We start from the raw sequence: 24857 nt of genomic DNA, 5'->3' as shown, positions 1-24857 counted from the left end.
AGGAGGCACTTGTTTTCTTCCCATTTGGAAGTAATCAGGGTCCCCAGCCCCTGGGGTTTGCAAGCCCTGATACACACCAGGTAGAGAGAGGAGGCATTTTAGCAAGAAACAGCCAGACTCGAGGACAAGAGCCAGGCTTTGTGGGCAAGAGGGCATCCAGCCCCGCTTTAAAAAAGAAAAGGCCAGATTCAGCGTGCGGGCCTGACCGCGCTCCTGCTGCCCACACAGAGACGCGCTGCGGGGCGGGCGGCCTCAGGACCAGGTGATGGCAAACGGCTCCCACATGGGCAGCGACACGGGGACGGTCAGCACCTGGGGAGACGAAGGGGAGAACCAGAGTCAGCGAGAGGAGCGGGGACGGGGACAGGGCTGGGCTCGTGAGGCCCCGCGCAGCCCCTTCCCGCTCGTGCCACCTCCGGGCTGGTCACACAAGCGCCATGGATGAGCCCTGGCCTTGCTCCTGCCCAGAGAAGCCTCCCCTTCTCCACAGCCTTGGAACAAGCTAGGAGGCCAGAGGCACTTGCCTGGGTGTCGCTGCGGTAGGAGAAGTCCTCCACGGGGGTCCCATTGGCCAGGACTCGCCGGGGGGCACTGGTGACACCCAGCACGGTCACGGCTGTCAGCAGCAGCCCGTCCGCCTGGCCGCGCGTCCGCAGGAGCTCACTGAGCACGGCGCCCTGCGGTACAAAGGGACACGGGAGTGACAGAGCCCCAGGCTACACGGGTGGCCCTGCCACCTCCCTGCACCTGGAGACCCTGCCAAGCTGCCCCGCGGGGCCCGGAAGAAGCGGCATCAGGGGGTGGGGAGAGGTGCCCCGGTGTCCCCAGAGGACATGGCCACATTCCTGGGCCCACAGCCTGGCTCCAGAGCTGATCTCAAAGGTCTCTCCAACCAGAACGATTCCATAATTCTATGATTCTAGGAGGGAGCTGCCACGGGGCCGGGCCGGCTCCCCACCAGGGCCGGGCACAGCGGGTCCCGCTCCAGCTCGTGGGTGCCCAGCACGGCTGGGAAGTGCCATGGGCTGCTCCACCGCAGCGCCCTGCCCGTCTGCAGGGCGCACACGGTGCAGGGCTGGCACAGCCGAGTGGCTGCCACCAAACCTCACAGGGCCATCGCGGGGCCGCGGGGCTGAGCAGTGGCCCGAAGCCCTGAGGGTGCGAGGAGAAGCGGCCTCAGCTCGTTGCTGCCGCTCCGGGGGATTTGCATCCAGTAACGGAGGGAGATGCCCTGTCAGGAGCCTCCTGCCCGCACTCACGTGTGTCGCCAGGAAGAGCAGCTGGGTGTAGTCCCCGTTCTCAAAGGTCTGCAAGCTCTCGCCGTCATCCCAGAACAGGTCCCCCCTGGCAAAACCATCCGTCGTCAGCGCCACGATTAGCGTCATCCCCTTCTTGCGGGACTCGGCAGTTCTGAACGCAGGCTCCTGGGGGTGGGACACAGGTGGAGGGGCTCAGACAACCCACGCAGCAATGAGAGAGCTGACGATGCCTGCAGGGACATCTCTTTTACCCCAACCCTGGTGGAGAAGTGAAGGCCTGCAGTTTGCTTTGCAATGTCTAGTTTGCAGGTAACTACTTCATGTCCTGCCCTCTTGCACATAGATGGCTTTGATTGCAAAATATCACCAGGGCTTCAAGCTGATAGAGGGAACTCACCTGCAGAGGCAGGATGTGTCCTGCCCGAACATGCACATTAATGGTGTCCAGGGGAGCTGACAAGAGGATCCACTGGCCTTTGCTGTGGATGGTTGAGTCCTACAGAGCAAGAGCAAGAGCAAAGAACACACCTTGAGGGCCAGCACGTCAAGGAAAGCCCCGAGCCAGAGCAGATCACAGCTTTCAAACTCCCAGGAAAGAAACCCCACAAGAGGCAAAATAATAATAACTGAATAAATAACTGAAGCTTCGGGAGAACTCGGCCACAGCAGAGGCGTGATGGAGGAGCAGAAGGCACTGCTGGCCCAGAGCTTCTGCTCAGCACCGAGCTCATGGGCAAGGAGCACCTACCCCAGCCAAGCTGTACCACGTTCCTGCAGGGAAGTAGCCGCTGACTTTGGTCTGTCCTGCCTCGAGCACCGGTGTGACGAGGAGCTCCGCACCCCACATAAGCTGGCGGTCCACAGTCCAGGTGTTGGGGTCTTTTGGGAACCTGGGCAAGGATGCGCAAAGCAGGATGGTGACGCCAGGGCGGTTCCCTGCGAGACGCTCCGCGCTTCCTTCCCACCGAGCCCTCGCAGCCTGCAGCTCCGCAGGGCCCGCAGAGGATGCGCGTGCGGACACCCTCCCTGCCCCATCCCGCAGCCCAGAGACATCCCCCTTGCTCCGGCACCACCACCCTGCCCGCAGGCCCTGTTGGGCACTCACTCGAGGAAGAGGGGACGCGCCACCGTCTCCCCGGCGGAATGAGCCTTGTGGAAGAGCGTGTAGAGGTGCGGGAGCAGGGAGTAGCGGAGGGAGAGGGCCTTGCGCATGGCGTCCTGGGCGCCCGGGCTGAACGCGTACGGCTCCTGCGGCTGCAGGGGACAGGCCGAGGTGAGCGCGGGGCAGCAGGGTGAAACGTGGCTTTCGGGGACGTGACATGGACTGGAGCTGCACACCAGGAGCCCCTGCGGCTGGTGCCCGTGCTCACCCGGTTGCCGTGATCGTTGTGATTCCTCATGAAGGGGTAGAAGGCGCCCAGCTGGGTCCAGCGCACGCACAGCTCCTCCGTCGTGTCACTCGCAAAGCCACAGATGTCCGCCCCGACCAGGGGCACCCCGAAGAGATTGAAGAGCAGCACCTCTGCAGAGGGCACGCAGGTGGGATGGGGGCCATGCACAGAAACACGCTCCAGAGCACTTCAGAGCACAGGATGGTCCCTCCCCAGGAAGCTGGAGCAGGTAGTACCACAGCACCAACCCTAGTGGCCTAGTGGGGACTGGCAGCGCTGGCACAGGTTAGACCAGAAGGGGCATCTCCCCCAGCAGAAGCCCCTGCAGGCATCAGGCCCATGGGAAGCAGGTGGGAACAGCCCCCATCCGTGGTACTGCAGGCTGCAAGGGCTGCTGGACTCAGAGTTGTCTCCCAGAGAGGCTGTGAGGAGGTGAGGAAGCCGTGGGAAGTCTCCCGGCTTCCGAGATGTGCAGTGCCCCTTGGGGAGGTGGCAGCAGAGCGATGCGGCCCCAGGAGCATCTACCTGGTATGGAGTAGTACAGCTGTTCCCAGTCGCTCCAGACATCCCCTGTCCAGTGACCAGCATAGCGCCCGTGACCAGCAAACGTGGACCGGGAGATCACGAAGGGGCGCGTGCCCCGGATCCGCACCAGGGCGCTGCGGGGACGAGGCGGGTCAGTGCCGGGGCTGCACGGATGCCCCGCGCACCGGTCGGCACCAGGGCACGACGCCCAGAGCTGGCGCGTCCCGAGGCTGACAGCCACCGCGCGGCGGGGGCACAAAGCCTGGCAGAGCCACCTGCATGAACCCCCACCATGGAAAGGGGAGTCGCCGCTGCTGGCCATTCACCCGGGAAGCTGAGCTCCTCTCACGCCCTTCCAACCATCCCTGGGGTCAGCATAGCCCCAGCGAGGCAGAGAGCAACCTGTGGATGCTGCAAGCAGCCCTGGCTGGCCAGGAGGGCCCACAGCTGCTCCCTTACCCCACACACGAGTGGCCCTCCAGGCCTGAAGGAGCATCAGGCAAGAGGGAGCAAATGTCTGAGGACATGCAGCATGAAGGACCAAGGCATCACGATCCTCCCTGCACTGAATATCCAGACTGCACGTGCCCCAGGGCAACAGGAACACTTACGGCCACCTCTCAAGGCTGGGGACTTGGCAGAAAGGAAAAGGCCAGCATGTTACAAAAATGAAACCTTTGCCTGCTCTTTGAGCCTTTTTCCTTGTGCCCAAACAGCCCATGTGGTGATGCAGGGAGATGTCTGAGGCCCAATCAGACCTTTCCAGCATCCCCTCCTCTCCCCAGGACTCAAGATGAACAGATGGGTGCCAGCTCCTTGAGGATCCTGGGACCAGAAGAGCCAGGCTCCTGCAGGAGGGGGCACTTGCCATGAAGGAGGCTGCAACAAGAATCTTGGACTTACTCATGGGAAGCGATGGCCTCTGTCAGCCCGTACAGACTGTGGAGGTTGTAGTGAGATGACAGATACTGCTGGCTAGAGGCACAAATGGTTCCAGCTTGAAGGCGTCCTCCAAACACACCTGCAAGGAAGAGAAGATGGTGACAGCCAGCTCAGGGCAGCGGCCAGCACTGGGCCTGCAAGGCCCAGTCTCCACTGGGACAGGGTCGGTGCCACCGCTGCCCTCCTCGGAGGCCAGGGCTGGCGCAGCCCGCGGGTTCCTGCCTCATCTCCCTGCTCCTCCTGGCACTGCTCTCCCCCGACAAGGGTCAGGAGCTGCTTTCCTCACCTGGTACATAGGGTGGGTTCTCCAGGTTGTTGCTTGGGCAGCCCTGCTGCGAGCCCTCCACGAAGTTTGATGGCTCATTCATGTCCTGGGAGGAGAAGAGATTTTTTTGTCTCTGGACTGGGACACAGAAGATGTGTGGGGAATGAGACAGGGAGGTGCACCCAGCAGCTCTGCCTGGCACCCGCTGGGCCACAGGAGAGGGGAAAGCCACTTACAATCCACATGCCATCAAAAGGCACTTGGTCATGGAACTCCTTCAGCATGTCATACCACCACTCACGTGTCTCTGGGTTGGTAAAGTCTGGGAAGGCTGTTGGGCCAGGCCACACCTGGAGCAGGAAGGAAAGAAGAGGGGGCAGAGCAATGGCAGCCCCATCCCCACTGCACCCCACGCGCCCGGGTCTAAATCCCCTCCTTCCCCCCGCACTGTCTCGCGGGTGCTCTTCCCCAGCGCTCAGAGCTGCAATGCTCAGCAGCTCTCCCAGCTCTATCTCATGGTTGCTGAAGAACCAGGAGAACAAAGGCACTTTCCCTCAAGCTCTGTTAAATCCCAGCATGTACCTTCCCGATCAGGGGCTGTCCCGTGGCGTTCCGGATGAATACGCCTCGCTTCAGTCCATCATCGTAGGGCTTGTAGGTGCCAGGAGGCCCAGAGCTGCTGATCCCTGGATCCTAACAGGGCACAAAATAGTGACTTCAACAGCTAACAGGGAACAACTTCTTCTACTTCAAACACATGAGAGAAGTACAAGGCTCTCAGCTGAACTCCAACCCAGTCTCCCAGCAGTGATGTGCAGGGTTGCATCCAGCCAATAATTTCTGCAAGAAATTCTGCAAAACAGAAGCACAAAGTGCTTGCTTTTTGCTTGCTTTGGTGAGCAAAGCACAAAGAGCCTGAGGAAACAGCACACACTAGCACAGCAGCTGCTAAAAAAATGGGATTTTACATTTTTATTCCTGTTAGAGCCTAAGGGGGAAGCTGAGGCTCCAGGTGACACACAGTTGACAGGCAAATGCCCTGACAGTGGTTTTCTAGACTCCCAGGGCATGAAGCAGTTCATGCATCTGAACTGCTTCCCACAGCCTCCTGTCCCTTGTCTGCGGCTGCTAATCCTGCCTTTAAACCTGGGGTCCGATGAGGCCAAAGGCAGCTATTGCCAAACCTCACGAGACACCTCAAGGACGGCAGTGAACAAGCAGTGACACTGACCTCCAGGCCCAGTCAGCAGGAAGGAAAACGGCTGGGACACCAGGGACACCTGGAACTATGTTTGATCCACTCAGGGAGCTCTGCTGTTGTTCTCGGACAACATTTACTCCCTTAAGGAGGTGGCAGACTGGTGGGTAGCCAGATCCAGAGGCCATAGCCAAATCCTGGCTTGCCACAGCTCTTTATGCAACAGGCCAGAGCACTCTGTGCAGAAGAAGTAGGCGAAGCCAGGGGGTCACTCACCACAATCATGATGTATCTCAGGCCGCTCTGATGGAAGTCCCGCACCATGGTCGGGTAGTCCTTGAAAGTTTTCTTGTTGAAGGTGAAGTCTCTCTTGGCATCCATGTAATCCAAGTCATTCCACTGCACGTCCTGCGGAGACCAGGAGCACCATGTCCAGGGAGGCGCAGGGCTGGGCCTGCATGCAGCTCGACCCGCACACCCGGCACCGATGCGCTTGCTTGGCCTCTGCTGATGCAGGGGAGAGGCTTCTCTGGCTCCACAATGGCTCATCATGACTCCCGATGCCTTCCCGGACCTACCAGGGGGAAGCGGGCTGCTGTCATGTTGACCACAACCTCTCGGGTAATAGCGGTGGAGGAGTAGCCCCAGCGGCAGAGGTGGAATCCCAGGCCCCAGTATGGGGGCATGAAGGGGTACCCTGGAAATCAGGAGGGAGAGGGTTAGCAAAGTCAGTGGAGAGATCACGAGTCACCCCACAGCCTCTCTGCACTGCAGGGCAGACACCTCCCTCCCTGCAGCAGGAGGAAGGGGACGGAGGGGGAATCGGGGACAGGGACAACACTGGCTTTCTTCCTAGCCCACCCTGGGTGCTGTGGTTATGACACAGGCAGTACATCTGACAGGCCAAGCAGGAAAGCGACCCGCAGAGCCCTTCACCTTCAAGGGCCATGCAGAGGACCAGGCACTGTCAGCTCGCTCCAACAGCACCTGCCTCCAGGGAAAAGCCGAGCCGGGAACGCCGCTGCCCGCTTCCAGGAGGGCCAGGCACCTACCAACAACATCCAGGTACTGCCGCACGACGCTCTTGGGGTCCGGGCCCAGGAAGACGTAGAAATCCAGAATCCCGCCCGTGGTTCGCCAGGTCAGGGCTGGACTGGGCTGCAGCACCACGTCTGCGGGGAAGCAGCGGGGTGAGAGGAGAGCTCGGGCCGTCCGCATGGCCCAGCCCGCAGCTCGTGCAGGACTCACCCATGGCATTGCTGTTCAGCAGGAAGACGCCATGGGCCAGGCCACGTCCTCCAGCACCAGGTAGAAGGGGTGGGAGCCGTAGAGGTTGACCTGGGGCTGGAGCATAGCGCAGTGCCAGCGACGCTCGCGGCAGCGGCACGGCCCCACGCACGCGCCGGCCCCGCGCGCTGCCGGAGACACCTGGGTGCAAACCAAGGCGTCTCTGGCAGGTGCTGCCGGAATGAGCACAGCTCTTCCCACAAAGAGCTTGCAGTGCTGGCCCAGGTGCCCTCGCAGCATGAAGGAGCAGCTCCGAGCAGCGCAGCGCGAACCAAGGGTGCCAAGCCCCAGGCCTTGGGCTGGGTTCTCCCACAGACCTGCCCGGGACAGGCCTGGCAGCCACCGGGGCTGGCTGGCTCCACACAAGGACAGGTCCCCAACGTATATAAACGTGTATGTGTATTTTCTCAGCCTTCAACCAAAAGGAAGAAACAGAAACCCCTCCTCCAAGTCCGGTTGTTTCTCCTTTTCTTGGCCTTGCTGCTTACCACAGGTGCCATGTCCCGATTCCACAGGGTGATTTTGGTCCATGACGTGTTGAGGATGAGGGATGTCAGATGTTCTCCCAGCCCAGTAATGAAAGGAGACGGCAAGGAAGTGGAGATCTGCAGGAACTGGTCTGCGAAGAGCAGGGGTGCCACGGTGGTGTTCAACCTGCCGAAGGAACGGAGGCTCCCAGGAAAGAGCCAAGCACAGCGGAGAGGGCAGCGCAGCAGGGCCACAGCTCTGGGAAGCAGCAGAAACCGCCCAAACCAGGTGCCTCAGTCACAGCATGGAAAAAACCTTGAGCCGAGCTCTGGGAGACCTGCCTGCCTCCCCCACGAGACGCTGCAGCGCTGAGATGTGGCTTTGGCAAGAGCAAAGCCAGAAACTCGCAGCAGCCAGGTGCTGCTCCTGCTGTGACGTGTGCCAGGTCCCCATTCCAGGCAAAATCCCTTGGGAGCAGCTTCCTCAGGGCACAGGAGGGAGGAAGAGGTGGGGGGCTAGTGCTGCCCTTTCTTGTGGGGCAATACCAGCCCAGAGCAGACCCAAGGAGCTGGACAGCACATGGGGGAGCATCAGGGAAGCTCCAGGTAGGGGAGCTTTCGGCAAGGGGCCGGGGGAGCGCCAGCCACGCAGGGCACTTACAGCACCGTCCCTGTGGCCTCCCGGTAGACGACGATCCCGAAGGGATCCTCGCTGAACTGCAGCCCGTAGAGCGTGGCGGTGGCACGGGCACCCGCGCGCGGCGTCTCCAGCGGCACCTCGTAGCGCCGGCGGGCCGGATCACGGAGCTGCCGGGCAGAGTGGGGTCAGGCTGGGCTGGGGCACCGGGCGCGGGGGTGCAGGACACCCACCGTGAGGCGCAGGCGGCTGCGGGTCTCGAGCGCCACGTCGAGCCGCAGGGCGCCCACGTCCCCGGGCAGGAAGCTGGCGGCGCAGCGGCGCAGCCGGGCCGTGTAGCCCGCGGCCGTGGCCGTGAGGTTCTCGGCGCGATAGCTGCGGTAGCCGCGGGGGAAGAAGCACCAGGGCGGGCCGGCGCCGCGCGGGCCGGCGGGCGCGTAGCAGCAGCCGCGCGCCTCGCAGCCGGCCCGCGCCAGCAGCCGCTCGGCGCCGCAGTCGAAGCGCTCGTCCGGGGGCACCGCGCAGCGGGCGGCCTCGGGGCCGCGGGCGGCGGTGGCCGCGGCCGCCAGCGCCAGCAGCAGAGCCAGGGCCCGCGGTGGCGCCCGGGCCCGCGGTGGCGCCATGGCCCGCGAGGCTCCGGCAGCCGCGGCGGCAGCACGTGATGCTGCCGAGCGCGAGCAGGGCTTGCGCCACCCGGGGTTAGCGCAACTGGAGAAGCCAGAGAGGGAGAAATCCCTCCCCTTGGAGGGCTTTAAGGAAGAGGTGCAGGCTATTAATTTAAATACATCTATTACTTACAAATCCTGCAACATCTGGAAGAGCAAGAGAGGTTGAGTGACACTGAGCTGAGGAATTCTAACAGACATTTTATTCAAATGTGGCTCCTGCTGTCTACTAGGCTTCCTGTGACCCCAGCCTGGACTCCAAGTGCTGCCTGAGCCACTGCAGAGTCCTTTGGTGCTCAGGATGCTCTTTCTGGATCTGCTGGACGATGACGTTAATGGCGACAAGCCGGTCCTGCAACTTCTGCTGCTCGTTTCTCCAGGCCTCCTCAGTGCGGCACAGGGGCGTGTATTTCCCTTCCTTTACGGCCTGCAGGTGCTTCTGGCGTGTTTGATAAGCCACAATTTCCAAAAGATTCTAAAAGGAGCAAAAACAGAAATTGCTTTGGCAAGAGCCTGCACGGAGAAAGGCACTATAGGAAAACTGAATGTGATTCGCATCATGAAGGTACTGTAATCATCATATTTTGAAATGGAATGGGTCCTTTACAGGGATAATTTTATGAAATCTCATTGTAACAGGCAAACGGCATCCCCAACTTGAGTGCTGTAGATATACAGTCACACACAGAAATCTATAAATCAGAGTAGTACCATGCATACAAGGCAAACCTTGCCAGGACAGAGTTTTACCAATTTAAAATTTCACAGGACGTCATTCCAAACCTCAAACTGGCTCTCCATCTTGCAGTGTCCTCACAGTGGCCAGCTGGCCTTCAAGAGAGATAATTGTTACTTGACATTTTCAGAGGTACAAAAGATGTCCTTCAGGCGGATGTTCCCAGCCAAATGCTGCCACGTCCACATTTAGTGAGACAGCAATTCAAGGTCAGTATGAGCCTTTAAAATGTTTCAAGTGCTCAGGCTTTTGGGACCTTCAGAGGGCAAAGGCCTTGAGTGTTAAGCATGGAGTCTCAAGAAAAATGTGAGAAATGTGAGTGGGGAAAAAAGTGAACATTCAGATAAATTTGCTGTCAGTTCATCATTCATGCACAAAAGCATGAACTCTGCAAAGGCAACCAATGTTAATTTGCCTGAAGTTCTCCTGTGAACTATTTATAGACCAAATTTAATCTAAGTATCTACTAATATTCTTTATTATTAAGCTATGCAGCAGTTCTGTTTGGGCTGAACACTCAAATTGCCATCAGTTCTTGGAAAAAAAAAGCCTAACGCGTTGCTAAAATTACATGCCAAGTACCCGCAGCTCTGTGTGGTAATGAGACAAGGAGAACAGAGGATCCAGCAAGAGAAGAAAGTAGCAGGTACTGTTTGCTTCTGTGCTGTACTCACCCATCGTTTCCTCTCCTGAAGACACTCTATGTCTAAATCAAGGCTATCAGACTCGGCCTGCAGTGTGCAAACTTCCTGCTGCTTTTTCATGCAGGTGGCATTAAGGGACACTTGGGTGCTCTCCAGCTCCAGAACTGTTTTATGGCAGTCTTGAGCATTCTGGTAATCGGAAGAGAAGGAGGTGTCAGATTCTGCTTCTTTAGTTCTTTAGTCCAACTACCTTCCGGGACCTTTCTATTTTCTTTTATTTATTTATTTTTAAAAATGGCTTTCTAAAGACTGAGCTCACTCTGCAAGACTATGCAGCGGTGCAGGTTCTGTGCACCAACCACCAGCGTGTCGGTGTCAAGCAACCTTGCTGCGCTTGGCTTTACAGAGAGAGCTGATCTTGCAGGATTTTCAAAGCTACATCCAGGATACCAGTGGATCCTGGGGCCATACCTAGGTCTCACAGTAAGAATTAGCTCTGTGTAGCCGTGTCCTCGGCACTTTTGATGCCACCAGGGGGAAATTCTGGCTTAAGTGAATACAGCACCACCTCTTCCTTGCATACCCTAAGTGCAACTCTCGCTGCAATTAACCCATTTTCCTAAGAACGAGGCAGACGCAGGCTGAAGCTCACCCCTGCAGCCACGCTTGCCTTGCTCACCTTCTGTGTTTCACTGATCTTCTTCTGCAGCTCCTGTTTCTTGCGGTGGAAGTCGCTCTTGGTGATGTGCTTCTTATCCATTTTGTTTTGACCTTCTCCACGAATTGCTATAGTCTCTCTACGAGAGACAGATGCCTCCATATCACGAATCATTTTCTCCTGCTGCTTCATCAGCTGGCCATAACGGACCTGCCATTTGTCAAGATATTAAAGAAGGCTGAAAATACCAAATGGTTGCAAAAGGCACCTAATTAAATTCTTCCACACAGCACATCCTATCAACATAAACCAGATTTATGTGACACATGGGCCTTGGTAAGACAACTTTGTTTCAAATCCAAACCTAGTTTTTCACAGTGCGGATCTGGATGGCAGAGAGCTCAGTTACCAACTCTATGCAATTTGTCTATGGTAATCTTCAAAAAGCTACACAGGAGCTCAGCTGCAATAGCAGAAGCAGGAAAGCAGAGGTATCTTGAGAATGAAAGAGTTTCTTTGCCAGAAAATAGGTAACTTCTAATTAGTCATTAACATGATGGGGTGCTCAATAATCAATATTTCTCTGCTTATAAATTGGACTCATGGAATCAGGTAATAGACATATTTCAAAGAAAATTCTCTAAGATATGTCTAAATTTTGCTGCAGTCTATTATGCAGTTAGCGTAAGGATTGCATAAAGTGCATTCATGCTGAACATATTTAATTCAATTTAGCTGCAGGGTGATCAGATTTCCCTGATACTGCTACAGCTTTAAATATGCTATTTCTAAAGACTGTTTGTTTGTTTTCTTTGTTTTGTTTTTCCTTACTTTCTAATTCTGCAATTCCTTTGAGGCTGAACAAATTGCATGCAACCCTTCCTCTTCAGTCCTCTTTCCTAATAACTTACCTGCATCCTATGAATCTCTGTTCTCATGGCTCGGATTTCGCCTTGTCCTGTCTCGGAATCCACTGCTGACCGCATCTCTTTGGCCAGCTGGATCTTTTTCTCCCACAACATGATTTGATGCCTTCGATGACAGAAAGGAAAACGAGCACCTTGGTAAACAACAGGGGTGATGCACTGCTTGTTCAGGATTCTGAGCACAAAGTTGAATGGTTTGGCAGAATCTTAAGGTTTGTATATGAGACATATCATAAAGCAGCAATAACCCCAGCAAAGTCAGACAGGAAGCTCTGCAATTTAGAAAGTGCACGACGAAAATAAAAACGAGCAACCCTAGAGTGACAAGGGTTTGACAGCCCCCAATTAATTGCCCAGGGTAGCACATTTGCTCTGAGTTAATGGCAAAGGAGGTGCCATGCGCAGCTTCCTCTACAGATTTTGGCAACACCCAGCACAGATAAATAGGCTGGAATCCTTAAACCAAACATCCCCTCAGCTCTTGCTGGTTCCAAAAACAGATAGAGGTCCCAGCTGCTCTGAAAAGGAATCAAACAAGAAATCACAAAACTCTAGATGCTTAACAGGGGATAGGAAGGCACAGGGAAAACATGATACAGTTACTGTGCCCTAAAAAATTAGAATGCTGCTCAAGGAGCCACAGTTTCTGTGTTTCAAAGATTTGTTAAGCTATATTCAACTTCTTCACGAAGGGCAGGAGCACCTTTGCTGCTCTGATTGCAGAAGGAAGGTAATATGGACCATATAGAACAGTTCAAAGACTGTGGCACAAAGCAAGAATCTCTCTGATACCTACTCTGCTTCCACCAAGCTGTTTAGGAGTCTTTCCTTCTCCTCAGTCAATTGACTGTGTTTCTCCTGCATCTCAATTGATTCTTTCTCTGCTGCCTAGATTTGGGAAGCAAAAACCAACAGCATTGTCAGACTGGGAAAAATTAACAGGATCGCTGTTTGCTTCTGCTCTTCATGCCCTTTTTGGCTGCCAGCCTTTATACCCACACCAACAGTATACCTAACCTGCTTCTCTGCAATTCAGTCACCATCCTTAAGCAAGAAACAAACTTGGGTGTTCCTTTTGTGCATCACTATACAGGCTGCATAACTACATATAACTACCATAGAAATATCTCCCTCTGGTCATATTATTTGTAGCACAAAGCTGTTTTCTGGGCCACCTACTGCACTCTTGCCAGCCCTGTCAGACTGCAGGATGGGAGGCTGTGCCCTGGAGATGAGAAGCCAAGCCTCCATACCTTGAGAGACCGCACAAACTCATTCTCTGTGATAATGTTGCCATAGTGCAACTCCTCAAAGCTGTTGCTGTTCTTGTTGATCAACATATTTAATTTTATCAAATCATTTGACATGTTCCTCATGTGACGTTCAATGTCTTTCTGTTCTTTTGTTTCCTGCTGAATTTCATCTACAGGTGAACAGAAGAAAGATTTAAAATTCCCTTGAATGCTGGGCTGAGCACAGCCAAAGCGGCAGGCTGCAATCAGACCAGGCAACACGGCATGCACAGCCAGCTGTGTCCTGTTCAGCCTGCCAGAACATCCTTCCACAGCCAGAAAATAAAGATTCTGGAAATATGCTACAAAAGACAGTTGGTTTTGGCTGAGGAAAGCACTGCCACCTACCAACTACTTGCAGACTTTAAGGGTAACACATGAGACCACCACTTAGGGCTTGACCGTGGAAGTTAAAGACAAGATCAGATCATGACAGAGAATTATGACACGAAAAACGGCAGCAAGAGCCCAGCTCTTAGCCCCAGGTCACATTTCTGGGGCCATATGCATTCCTGCTTGCACATATATAGGAATCCTGAAGACATTCGTGGGTGAAGGGTCTTAATGCTGCCTCTCCATAAGCCTTGCTGCCTTTTTTCTCTCCATGCACTGATGGACATTACACAAAACACGTTGGGGATGACTTACTTTCAGTGCGCACTTTCTTTTGCTGCATGACTGTGATCTGCTTCCTCAACAAATCCAAGGAGGTTAGCTGTTCCTCCCGGCCGTGGGTTAATCTGACCAGCTCATTCTGCAGCTTAAGCCAGTACTTCTGTAGTGTCAGCACCTCAGAATTACATTCTTCTATCTGCTTGGTCAGTCCATTTATCTCAATTTCCAGTGGTCCCAACTCTTGCCCCTGTAAAAGGTTAAGATTTGGAATTAATCAGAGAGAAGGTGCTGGAGCTCTTATTTCCTGAAGGCCAGTCCAACCAATAATACGACCACTAAATACTTTGACAAGAGGGTTTTGTTGTTGTTGTTTCTTTTGGGTTTTTTTTTTTGGTGGGGGGGTGAGGCTGGAGCTACATTTAGCTACTCTCTGCCTCAGTTTGTCATGAGCTGAATGGAAATAGAACTACCTTTACAGGCATAAATGGAATGTAAACCTGTAAAGTTCTCAGATTCTATGGTGACATGGCCACCTAAGCATTTACAACAGACATCCCTGAACATGTGAAAATTTGTGAAGTGTATGCTGTAGTATTCATTTGCAAGCTGGTACCCATAAAGCTCTTTCTACCCATAGAGCTAGGTACCATCTGAATGGGGCCAGCTATCCAGAGACTTAAGTCATTCCTCACTGCTTTGATCCTCCTGTAAATCTCCACAGTATCTATCATTTTACTTCCAGAATGTTGATGTAATCCAACATTTTCATCATGAATAGACAATTCCTTGCAGAAAACTCTGCTAGGTACACCCTCATTTCACAATGATTCCACATTATTAGCTTCTCTTTATGTTCTTTAGGAACTGAATACCAGTTGTTAGCATTTACACTATTTAGTGCAGTTGTTAAATCACAGTGCTGATGCCTGGAAAAGCTTTTATCAGCTTGAAACTTTCACAGTTACCTCTGCCAATGGCATCTATGATCACCACAGTCCACAGTACATACCCCAAGCTGGGAAAGAATCATGTCCAACCTCTTGTTGTTCAGGTTGATGACCCCTTGCTTGTTCTCAATCAGGAGACTGCGCTTTGCGATCTCGCTTTCACTACGGCTGATCAGGTCGTGGATATTTTTAATTTCCTTGTCCAGCTCAGAAAGTGTTTTTTGGAGAGCTGTCAGCTGGCAGTTAGTATTAGTTGCATTCAGAATTATCTGGGCTGTATCATTCTCTACTTTGGAGAAATGCAGCTCCTAGTAATATCACCAGATAGAAAACAAATGATTGTCACTAACAGGAGCCTATTGATTTGTAGTGTCAAGTTATCAAAAGGCAGGATCAGGGGATTTAGATTCTACCCACAGGTCTGTGCTACAAACTGTAAGCAGGCTACATACCATCCCTGTACCTTTATTTCTCCAGCCATTGACAGTAAATAACAACACTTACCTCTCCTCTAAGGCTGTTGAGAAGCACTGAACTATGCCCAAATCCAGCAGGAGACTGTGCCCCTCACTTCTGGAATCACCTTCCTTAGATGTCTCTAGTTACTGGCTAACGATGGCAGGATGTGTCCATATGAAGTTCTATGCCATACTGGCAAAAGCCTCCCTCATCTAACTGTGCTGTGTCCCCAGGCTCAGAGATCTGCTGTGCTTATTGCTGGGGTGCAGCACGTCTGCAGGTAGACACCCAGTAAAACCCTGCTACTTGCACACAGTCTGCACCACCCTGGGTGGTGAGAAATTGATCTTTCCCAAGTCAATACTGTCTGCACCATATTCTGCTGTGCCAGACAGATGCTAACACAAGCAAATGCAGAAGCTGACCTACTTATCCCTGTGCCTATCGGAAAGGGGGCCCTTCCCACTGGGAAAGCAAGTCCTGGCAGTCTCCCAGGCACTGAAGATACACACCTATGTTACACAACCCTGTGCAGACTGAGGTTAAATACAGAGGTGTGAGCACGATGGGTTAAAACCAGCCCACACAACTCAATATGATAAATACCATGCTGAATGTTCTATTTTTTTCCCTCTATACCAGTTAATACACTCCTGAAGAGATCAATTTATCATGCCAAAAAGAGCTGTATGTTTGTTTTGAAGGTTCCTTGGATTGAAATCATTATTTAGAAACTGAGAGAATGCCTGCATCACATTCTGTGATGCAGGTAGAGATATAAGTTATAGGTGGAGTCTAGAGCTATTGCACATCAACTGTCTTTCTCCAGTAAGAGCTTGTAAAGCTTCCAGTAAACACTCCCAGGATTCGTCATTCTGCACCACTGTTTAAGTAAAGAAAGAACAACATATTCACAGCTTTCTGGTCAAACTCTTGCATACACCTCCCATGGTGATACCACTGGAGGAATTAACAGGAGTAACAAACCTAGGAGGACTTTCAATTACAGGGCTGAAAAACAGAACCCGGCCAATGAAGAAAAAATGAAAAAAAAAAATGAAAAAAAAAAAAAAAGCTGAGAAACACTGCTCTGGGCTGGGATTGTAGCCCGTTCCCTTTCTCAGCCCTCCCAAATGGAAAAGGCACATTACCAGATCCATTTTTCTCTTGCGAAGTGTTTCAGCCAGCTGGGCAAAGTACTTTGCTGCTTTGCTGGACCTCATCTGATCCTGCAGCTTTGCCATGATCTCATTCTCTATTTGCTCTTTGGTATCAGTTCCTTTCTCTATATCCTTACTGATGGACAGCAGCTCATTCACACGGGCAGCTTGATCCTAAGAGGCAGAGAACACAGACAGGATTACTAACACTGTTTGGAGATAGGGATTAAAGAGCTATGTGCTATTTGCAAAATTCTTCTTGCAAACGGTTTTTCTTACCATGTGTGCTCTGCTGAGGGCCTGCTCTGTCTCGTGGAGAATGCGGGAGTAGGTGTCAGACTCAACCTTCAAGGCCTCCTGCCGTGCAAGGCACTGGGCAATCATTTTCTTCGTCATATTGGCATCATTCTGAGAACGGCTCAGGATGGTGACAAGCATCTCATTCTTCTCCTCTTCCTTCCTGATCGACTTTCTGCAGCCATGGATATCTATTTCGAGGGACTTGAGTTCATGCCTGTACTTGCTGAGGAAGTAAAGAGGATGGAAAATCATCACAGGGATTGATTTGTGCAGTGAACACGTACAAATTCCTTTTGTCAAATATGCTATTATAGAAACAAATGAATGGGGAGGAAGATCTTTATAAATTATAGACCAGTCTACTGTGACAGCACGAAGTTATCAGAAGATGGATGGAGAGGCTAAAATGTAAAAGGAAATGTATGTAGGAAAAGCTATTTCTTCTTTTGTTTTCTCCTTTCCCATTTTGACTGGGATGCCACTGTATAAAAACATACTGTTTGTTCTTATAGAATCAGTCAAGTTTTAAGACTCCAGACCAAATAAACATTCCCTCTATCAACATTAATAAAATTTCCTGAAGATTTCAGAAGGCATCACAAAATCCTAATTGAATGTGATAGATAAATCCTTTTTGGTGGCTTGCTTTTTGGACTGACAGATGTTGCAGATGTAGAAGGATTTTTTTTTTTAATAAAATATGCACAGAATAACCCTAAGCAGCTTTCCAAAAAATCAGATTTTTTAGGGAGGGTTATGTTGCGGATGAAGAAAAAGGTAATGAAGAACCATGGTCCTTTCCCTTTAATCTTCTGTGTGTTTCACAGTGACAGGTCAGACATATCCTGCGCATACAGGAATAAATTTGATCGTAGCCATGCTTTGGAACCTCTCCCATCCGAAGTACATGAGGTCTTTCCTTGGCCTGCTCTCACATACTGTACCTCAGCAACTCCTGCATGGCAGTATAGGCTTCATCTCTTTGCTTCATTCCAGCCAAACTAGTATTCCAGTGGTTTATCAACCGCTTCTTCTCCATGTTGATAGCCTGCACCTCCGTATTGGCCTGGGGAAGACAGAATTTGTAGATGAACTGAATCGATACTGGGTAAGAAACCAAAAACAGTGCCAACTGCCCCCACTCTGGGCAGAACTAGCTTCAACTAAACTAGCTTTCCATTCTCAAGCTTTTCTGCTCTTTAGTATTTTTTTAAATAATCTTTATTCTTCTACGTACTTTATCATAAATCATCCTATTAGACCCACTAACAACTTCAGTGTGTTTGAAAGCATAATTTATGCCATTGCATTTTTTTGCCAAACTATGGTTACAAATGAAAATTTAAAAAACATGGTATTTTCAGATGGTTTTTCTGGTCAAAATAAGAGTAGGGAGGAGAGAAAGAAATAAAGAAAAACAAACCAACCAACTCCTGTCTCTGGTCTTGGTAGCAAAAAAAAAAAATTATCCAAAAATACATGTTACTGATATAATATTGAAACACAGAAGACTGTGCACATTTAAATCATGACTAGCTTGCTCTACCTGGGACAGCACAATGACAGAGTTATGACAATATCATTTATGCTGTGCTAGGTTTTTGTCAAGCAACATATAATTTGTGTGTGATACTGGCTATAATGTTCCAATTCCTGCAAACAGGAATGAACTATAGGACACAAGTCTTCACTGTGGATACTATGTGAGCGTAAACCAGAAAGATCATTTCCTCCAGAGTGCAATATTAACTGGAAGTGAAAAATAAAGTCAACTCTTACCTCATTTACTGCTTGTCGAGTTGTTTTTGTGTCCTCTGCTTGGGCCACAATCTGAGCTTCGAACAGAGCTACCTGTTCCTGCAGCTCGTAGGCTTTTCTGGTTAGTCGCTCCACTAGGAGGTCCTACAACGTCAGAGTGAACAGTCCAGCATGAGCACAGGCTTACTGCAAGCTTAGGCCTAAAAAAAAAACTATGCTCGAGAGAAGGGTATAAACTAGAAGCAAAATTAAATCAACAGCTGGATTTGGTTCCTGCTAAACTTTTTCGATTCCAAGGTGAACAATCATCCTGATCACAGCAATGATGTTTTTCAAGGGAATATGACCTTCTTCAGTGATTTTTTATTATTCTATTATGTAAGCAAATTAGTATTTCATTTCTCAAGGAACTTCATTTTTATCAGCACAGCCACCTCTCTGGCAGCTGGGAATAGTAATATTTAATGGTTTAAAATGCTTTGTTTGAAAAATATCTAAATCCACTCTGTTGCAATTGTTTGCATATGATTCTGTCCTAATAATATCCAAAGAATATTTATTCCGTTGCAAACACAAGCCATGAAGCCAGCAGAGGGAGCTCCAGGACACACTGACGGATTGTAGCTCATTTTTCAATTTATTCATCATTGTGAAACTCATTGTGAGCTTCAGTTATTTAGGAAATAATAAAGTTGGGAAGTATTTATTTGGGAAATAAGCTTTTCTTGGTCAAATACATTTTAATTTGATACCTGTTTTTTCTTTTCCACCTCAGCCTGGAGCTTCTCTGCTTCAGCCTTCTTTGTTGACTGTTTCATCAGCAGAATATTATGGCGCATATCCTCATCCATATTCTGCATGTGGAAGAGACGCATCGCCAGGTTTTCCACCTGGGTCTGCATTGCAGAAACTAGAGAGGCAGGAAGAAAAGATGTTTATAGGAAGAAAAGATGTTTATAGGAAAGTTCTGTTTGTTTGTTTGTTTGTTTGTAGGACACACTTTAAACAGAGGTGAAAGGGAAGAGATCACTAGATAATGATTTTTTTAAAATAACCTGTAAAAACTCCCTAAGCAATTTATTCTGATGTTTAACTATCCTCGCCATTGGAGCTGTCTTCCTGTTGCCTGTCTAAATGCCTGCACTGCAGAAAGGATGAGCTAAGTTCATTTCTGGGACTGGAACAGGCTGCCACACAGATAGTACTGGGTCCTCTTTGGTTAACAACCTACAATCTTTTATAACCTCAATATACCCTTACAGAGACCACAGGCAAACATAACCAAGTGACGGGAAGTGAACTCTGCTGACTGCCAAGCCACGGGAAACACTACCTGCCAGGAACAGTCTTAATGCAAAAGATCTTCCTAGTGGGACAGAGCAGCAATGTGGCCTTAAAGCCAGCAGAAGTCACATGGCAGCCAGGCACATCCAGGAAACCCAATCAGTGCGTCACCCCTGGTGGGTTTTACTGCATTCCTCAATCCAGTGCCTGACTTCCATTCAGATCCATTCATCTCCCTGGGGCTGGAATGAGGCAATATGACCAGGACTGCTTCAGTTACCTGACTTGCGTTCATCATCCGTGTTCTGACGGGCTTTCTTGTGAGCAAGCCTGAGACTCTGCACCTCCTCCTCGAGCTGCTGGCGCGCGGCGGCTGTCTGAGCATGGCGCTCACGGCTCTTCTCCAGCTCCATCTGCAGCTGGGCCAGCTGCTGCTGCACTCCATAAAGAACCACCCCAAGCTCTTCTCTCTGTACTTTGCCTTTCTTTGTGGCCGTCCTCTGCAATCACAGGAGGAAGGCAGTTAACTCACATCAGCTTGGGCAGGGACGGGATGCTGGGGAAGTCAGAGTGCTATACCAGCTCCTGAAGATCCAGATTCACTTTTTCCATCTGCTTGGTAAGGTAATTCTTCAGGGCAGCCTGAAATCTTCTCATCAGAGGCTGTAAAGAAGTACGTGAAGATGTTGATAATTGTAACATACTTACATAAATAAATTATGAAGTAACCTTAATGCTATTCCTGCTATCAGATAAAACATTGTATTTTCCGCCATGAAGATCTGGATTCCTACTCTAGCTATAAACAATCTAGCAAGTGAGAGAAGTTACATAGTGTGTATTTGTTTACAGCAGAAAACAGATACCAAGAATGTTTCCAAGTCACCTATTGTTGCTGCAAATACTTCTCTTTCAGGAGCACCAAAGTTTATCAGATTTGCCTGCTATCCTGCTCGCTTCTCAACATGCAAATCTGAGATCAATACTGACAGAGCAGATGTATTCTTCAGGAGTTAGTAATTTTGTAAAAGTTATTTTTAACCCATGGGTAAGTCATTGCTTATAACTAATCCCTCAGGTTTTACATGGCTAGCAATAAAAGTGCTGAGTTGGCAAAAAAAAAAAAAAAAAAAAAAAAGACAAGGTATGGGGACATCTCACATGTTCTGGATCCAAGACGATCAGCTGTGCTGCTTCTGCTGTTTCCTCTCTTCTTCCACTCATTTCAGTTTCCCCAGCTCCATGCTGTGGCTGTTGCTGTTCCTGTTGCAACCGTTGGCTACCATGCTCCCTAGCATACTGATTGAATTCCTCAAAGGCAACCTCTGAATACAGAGAAATGGGTTCTATGGTGTCACCTGCACTCCAAAACCCAAAGGGAGATGTCACAGAAAGGAAATTCTAGGTATTAGAGGATGTGCCAAGATAAACAGATGTCTTGATGGAAGGAAATACATAACAAGGCCTCTTTTCCTGGGCAAGCCTAGAGTGTCTCACAATGTTATTAGCATTCAGAATATAAATCATACAAGTAGAGTTACCACAACAGTAAGGAGGAAAGTTACAAGGAATTTGAAGTCTGGCTCTGAGTACTTGCAGGGGTTGGTGGTGAGGCTTAGATTTTATAGTATTAGGCCTCCAGTTGGATCCACAACAATCTACGAGAAAACTAGACACTGCGTCTGATAGGTGGTATCAATATTGTACCTCTAATACAGGACTGATTGATACCTGATTCTTCATGACCCTCCACCTGCACTGACAAGGCTGACGCCTGTGTGAGGGCCGACCACACGTGGACAGGGCCTCTGCCTGGCACGGGCTCCTCTGTTTCATCGGGCTCAGGACAGCTATCAGCCTGGACATCATCTGGGAAGGCCTCAGGAGATTTGTCCTGAAACATAAAACCCACCATATGAAACAGGTCCTCCCTTTGACTTCTTTCGCTCCTTAAAGCTCTGCTCCTCTTTATCACCATGAGACATGCACAATATAGACAAAGAGTCAGCAAGAGTTGGCCTTGTTCTACAGCGACCCTGCAGATAACCAGCAAGCTGTGAAATTCCTCATGAGAGAAACTTCAGACAGATAGATATAGCTTAAGAGAGTAACTTGTGTTTTGTTGCCGTGTTGTAAATGTCGTGTTTTGCAAACACATTTTTGTGTTTACAACAATAAAAGTGTTTCTGCCGCAGGAGAACTTAAAAGTTCTAGATAGTGGTCATAGATCTGGGGAGTAAGATAATGTTTATATTATTATATCAGCTCACTTCTGCAGAACCCATGGATGGCTCTGCAGCTCCAAAGGAGACTCTTTCAGCCTGGAGAAATGTCTCTCTTTCATCCTGCAGAGGAACAGTCTCTTCTTTGCCGTCATCCTCATCCTCTGGCTGTACAGCCTAGCACACAGCAAAGGCATAAAACAGAGCAAAGAGACAGCGTTATAATGGGTCAGGTACTCAGGTACTCTGTTTAATGGTTTTACTACAGTATCACAACAATCTTTTTTTCCCCACACACAGAAAATATATTATCATCCCATTTGCAGAAAGGTGCTCCAGGTGGCATTTACACTAGTAATGGTCCTGACAACAACCCCACACGTGGCACATTGCTAACATTAAAAAAGTCCTTAGGGATTGTTTTTACAGAAGGCCCTGCAGCTCACGCTACCCGCCACCACAGCATTTCCTCCCAGTTTCTTCACAGAAATGCTCTTTTACCCCATATCAGCAGCCACCAAACCCAACCGCGAGCGGCCAGGCCGTGCCTGGGCAGGAAGGGGTGTTTGTAGTGCAGGGCCCGGGCACAGCTCGGGGCGCACATGGGGTCCCCTTCTAACCCGCAACTCAGGCCCCGCTCCCCGACGTGGTTCTGCGGCTTAAATCCCCCGGGGAGCCCCTATAGGTGCTCGGGCACGTTAAGGGGCGCTGGGCGCCCGGATCCCTTGCGGGGGCCTCGGGACGGCGTTGGCCTCTCCTGCAAGCGAGGCGGGCCACAAGGACGGGGGGACGGGACGGGACGGGACGGGACGGGACGGGACGGGACGGGACGGGACCGGACCGGACCGGACCGGACGGGACGGGACGGGACCGGACCGGACCGGACCCAGCCCTGGCGCAGGGCCCGCGCTCACCCGCTCCGCCATCTTCCCGTTGCCGAGGCAACGCCATCAACAAGCGGTCACGTAGGGGGCTGCGGGCCGTACCACCTCCGCCCGCCGCAGGGGGGGGTCGGGCCGCACCACGCGGCCGACGGGGCGGCGCCAGCAGGTTACGGAGCCGGGGCGGCCCGTGGGCTCCGCGGGGACGGCGAGAAGCGGGAAGGTCCCCTCTCCGCCAGCCGCGCCAGCCCCTCCTCGCCCCAGAAACGAGAGGCGACAAGCGGGGCACCCCCCGCATGGAGCCACCTCCCCTTTGGGCGCGTGGTGGGCGGGGCTAGCGGAGGCCCCGCCCCGCCGCACGGGGCCGAGCGGGGCGGCGGCGGCGGCGGTTCCCGGTGGGTGCCTGGCAACGGAGTGGGGAGGGGGGCGCTGACGGGGCCCGAGCGGGAGGACCGGGACCGGGATGGGGGCGGCTCCGCGGCCCGGGACCCCGGCGAGGGCCCGCCCCGCTGCAGCCCGGCCGGGCCCTGCCCGCTCCCGAGGGGCGCGGAGCCTCCCGGACCCCCGGCCCTGCGCCCCGTCCCGCTCTTTGTCTCGCTCCCTCCACCGGCGCGGAGGCTCCCGAGCTTCCTCCGGGGAGGCCCCGGCAGCGGCTCCCCCCGGGCCCGGTGCTGGTGGCCGGGCGCGGCCCTCGGGACGGCGGTTGCGGCTCCGCCGCTCCCGCCCGGCTCTGGCGCCGCTGCGGCCTGAACGGATGAAAACGGGAGATCCGGGCTCATCCCGCTGGTGTCCGTGTGAAACCCCAGGGCTTTGGCGAAGCCGCGTTTCTCCCGCCTCGGTTTGCCGAAAATCCCCCCTTTCCGCCCCACGTTCCCAGCGCGCTTGGCAGGACCCGGCGAGCCGGCCCGGGGTGTCGCTGCGCGGGATCTGCCGACGTTCCCGTGAGGCCGGTGCCGGCGGCGTTTCCTTCCCACCGAGTCCGGAGCCACCCGAGGGCTTTACTCGCTTCCCCTTTCCTGCAATAGGAGCCTTTGCTGGAGACCGCGTGGTTCTCCCGCTCAACGGGACGGCTTCGGGACGCCTCCCCATGCTAAACTTTTTCCTTGCTTTGGCTGGGTCACCCTAAGCAGCTCCTGCCAAGAGCCGGCAGTTTTTGAAGCTTTTTCCCTTCGTAGGGCTCAGGCGAGGGCCCCGGCGGCCCCAGCTCCAGTCCTTGCGCGTGCCGCAACGCGCGCTCCACGCGTGAGAAACGGGAACCCGGCCCTGTCCTTCCCAGGCGGGAGGCCGCGGCGTCTCCGGCTGCATTCCCAGACCTTGCGCGGGCCAGAAGGGCTGTCGTGGGCTGGAGAGCAGCCGGGGCCGCGCGAACGCGCTCGGGAGCTGCAGCGAAGGGCTTCGGTGTGGGACATGAACACGTGCGTGCGCTCAGCAAACGCTGCTGCTTGGCAAGGGCTTGTCAGCTGCTGGAGAGCAGGGCTGAAATCGGGATAAATAGAAAATGAATACAAAAATATATGTTTTATATGGTGTGAATGGGTTGCTGGCTGAGGTGTAGGACAGATTTTCTTCGTGCCTTCCCAAGACTGGCAACTCTAGTATCTGCTTCCCCTCGTGGCTCGGGCCCCACGGACTGTCCGGCAGAGATTTCCTCGTGTGTAGGAAAAGCCTCGGGATGGAGCAACCCCTGGAGACTGGATTTCTGTTGTTTGCTGGCTGGTGTCTTGTTGGCTCCTGTCTTTTTGGATGGAGAGGCAGAATCACGACACGTTTCAGACTCGTGGCGTGGTGGGATTAGACCAGACCTCCCGATCCCCATTCTGTTCCCTGGTCTGCTCTTTAGATAGTTTAAATATTTGTTCTGCAGAGGATGCAGAGCAGCCACTTGATAGTGACCCGCAGCCACTGCCCACCTGGGCTAACGTTAAACTGAACTGGAAAATGAAAGGGTTGGATTTTGAGCTGTCTCTGCCTCTTCCCTGGCTTCCTGAGCTCTGCTGCTCAGGTTGGCCACAGCAGAATAAACTTCCATACGGGCAAACATCCTGCTCTGCACCTCCGGGTTTTCCAGGTTCGCACGCCTTCCACCTGTGCGCCTGGCAATGCAGAAGCACCAGGTGTTGGGCCGGATCCGAAAGCTCCTTCCCAATAAATTCCCCTCGCGTTCCAGGGAGCAGCCTTTGATCCTGGCCTGTCGCGTTGTCCTTTCTGCGCTTGCTGGCACCTGGCAGGGCTGCTCTGTGCTCCCCGCGGCAGGACAACGAGCCGGACGTGTCTCCACCAGCCGTGCCAGGGCCAACCACCCGCCTTGCTCCGAGGAGGCTTCTCCTGGCAAACAGCTC

At 52.3% G+C, this 24857-nt stretch overlaps 2 protein-coding genes across 2 annotated transcripts; both read right to left on the bottom strand.

The window, feature by feature from the left end:
- Positions 1–243: 243 nt before the first annotated feature.
- GAA (alpha glucosidase) lies at positions 244–8594 on the bottom strand. Its single transcript, XM_088535868.1, is given in 20 exon segments — positions 244–312; positions 525–677; positions 1260–1424; positions 1657–1755; positions 2008–2149; positions 2365–2513; positions 2630–2781; positions 3176–3309; positions 4079–4196; positions 4404–4488; positions 4619–4732; positions 4965–5075; positions 5857–5988; positions 6159–6277; positions 6633–6752; positions 6829–6873; positions 6876–6924; positions 7356–7521; positions 7996–8141; positions 8205–8594. Coding segments are annotated over 20 exon segments (2649 nt in total). The 3' UTR covers positions 244–252.
- Positions 8595–8762: 168 nt separating this feature from the next.
- On the bottom strand, positions 8763–22564 carry CCDC40 (coiled-coil domain 40 molecular ruler complex subunit). The gene is made up of 19 exons (XM_088535927.1): positions 22552–22564; positions 21686–21814; positions 21147–21309; positions 20577–20773; positions 19995–20078; positions 19696–19915; positions 18884–19041; positions 18153–18275; positions 17318–17439; positions 16353–16596; positions 16065–16247; positions 14517–14762; positions 13541–13754; positions 12854–13023; positions 12397–12488; positions 11586–11706; positions 10696–10884; positions 10047–10205; positions 8763–9111 (listed from the first exon to the last, which is right to left on the bottom strand). The coding sequence occupies exons 1-19, from the start codon at positions 22561–22563 to the stop codon at positions 8866–8868; spliced, it is 3072 nt and encodes a 1023-aa protein (XP_088392053.1). The 5' UTR covers position 22564; the 3' UTR covers positions 8763–8865.
- Between the last annotated feature and the right edge of the window lie 2293 nt (positions 22565–24857).

The sequence above is a fragment of the Tinamus guttatus genome, unplaced genomic scaffold (genome assembly GCF_059628265.1).
Source record: "Tinamus guttatus ecotype Peru unplaced genomic scaffold, ASM5962826v1 Tinamus_guttatus_pri_ptg000649l, whole genome shotgun sequence".
Lineage (NCBI taxonomy): Eukaryota > Metazoa > Chordata > Aves > Tinamiformes > Tinamidae > Tinamus > Tinamus guttatus.
The sequence above is the reverse complement of the archived record's forward strand: the minus strand, read 5'-3'. Positions and strand labels throughout refer to the sequence as shown.

Excerpts from the sequence above, each read along its gene's own strand:
- CCDC40 (XM_088535927.1), bottom strand. Across the intron at positions 19,042-19,695 it reads GGATGATGAACGCAAGTCAG|TTTCTGCAATGCAGACCCAG; the intron begins GTAACTGAAGCA and ends CTGCCTCTCTAG. Across the intron at positions 18,276-18,883 it reads AGGTGGAAAAGAAAAAACAG|GACCTCCTAGTGGAGCGACT; the intron begins GTATCAAATTAA and ends CTGACGTTGTAG.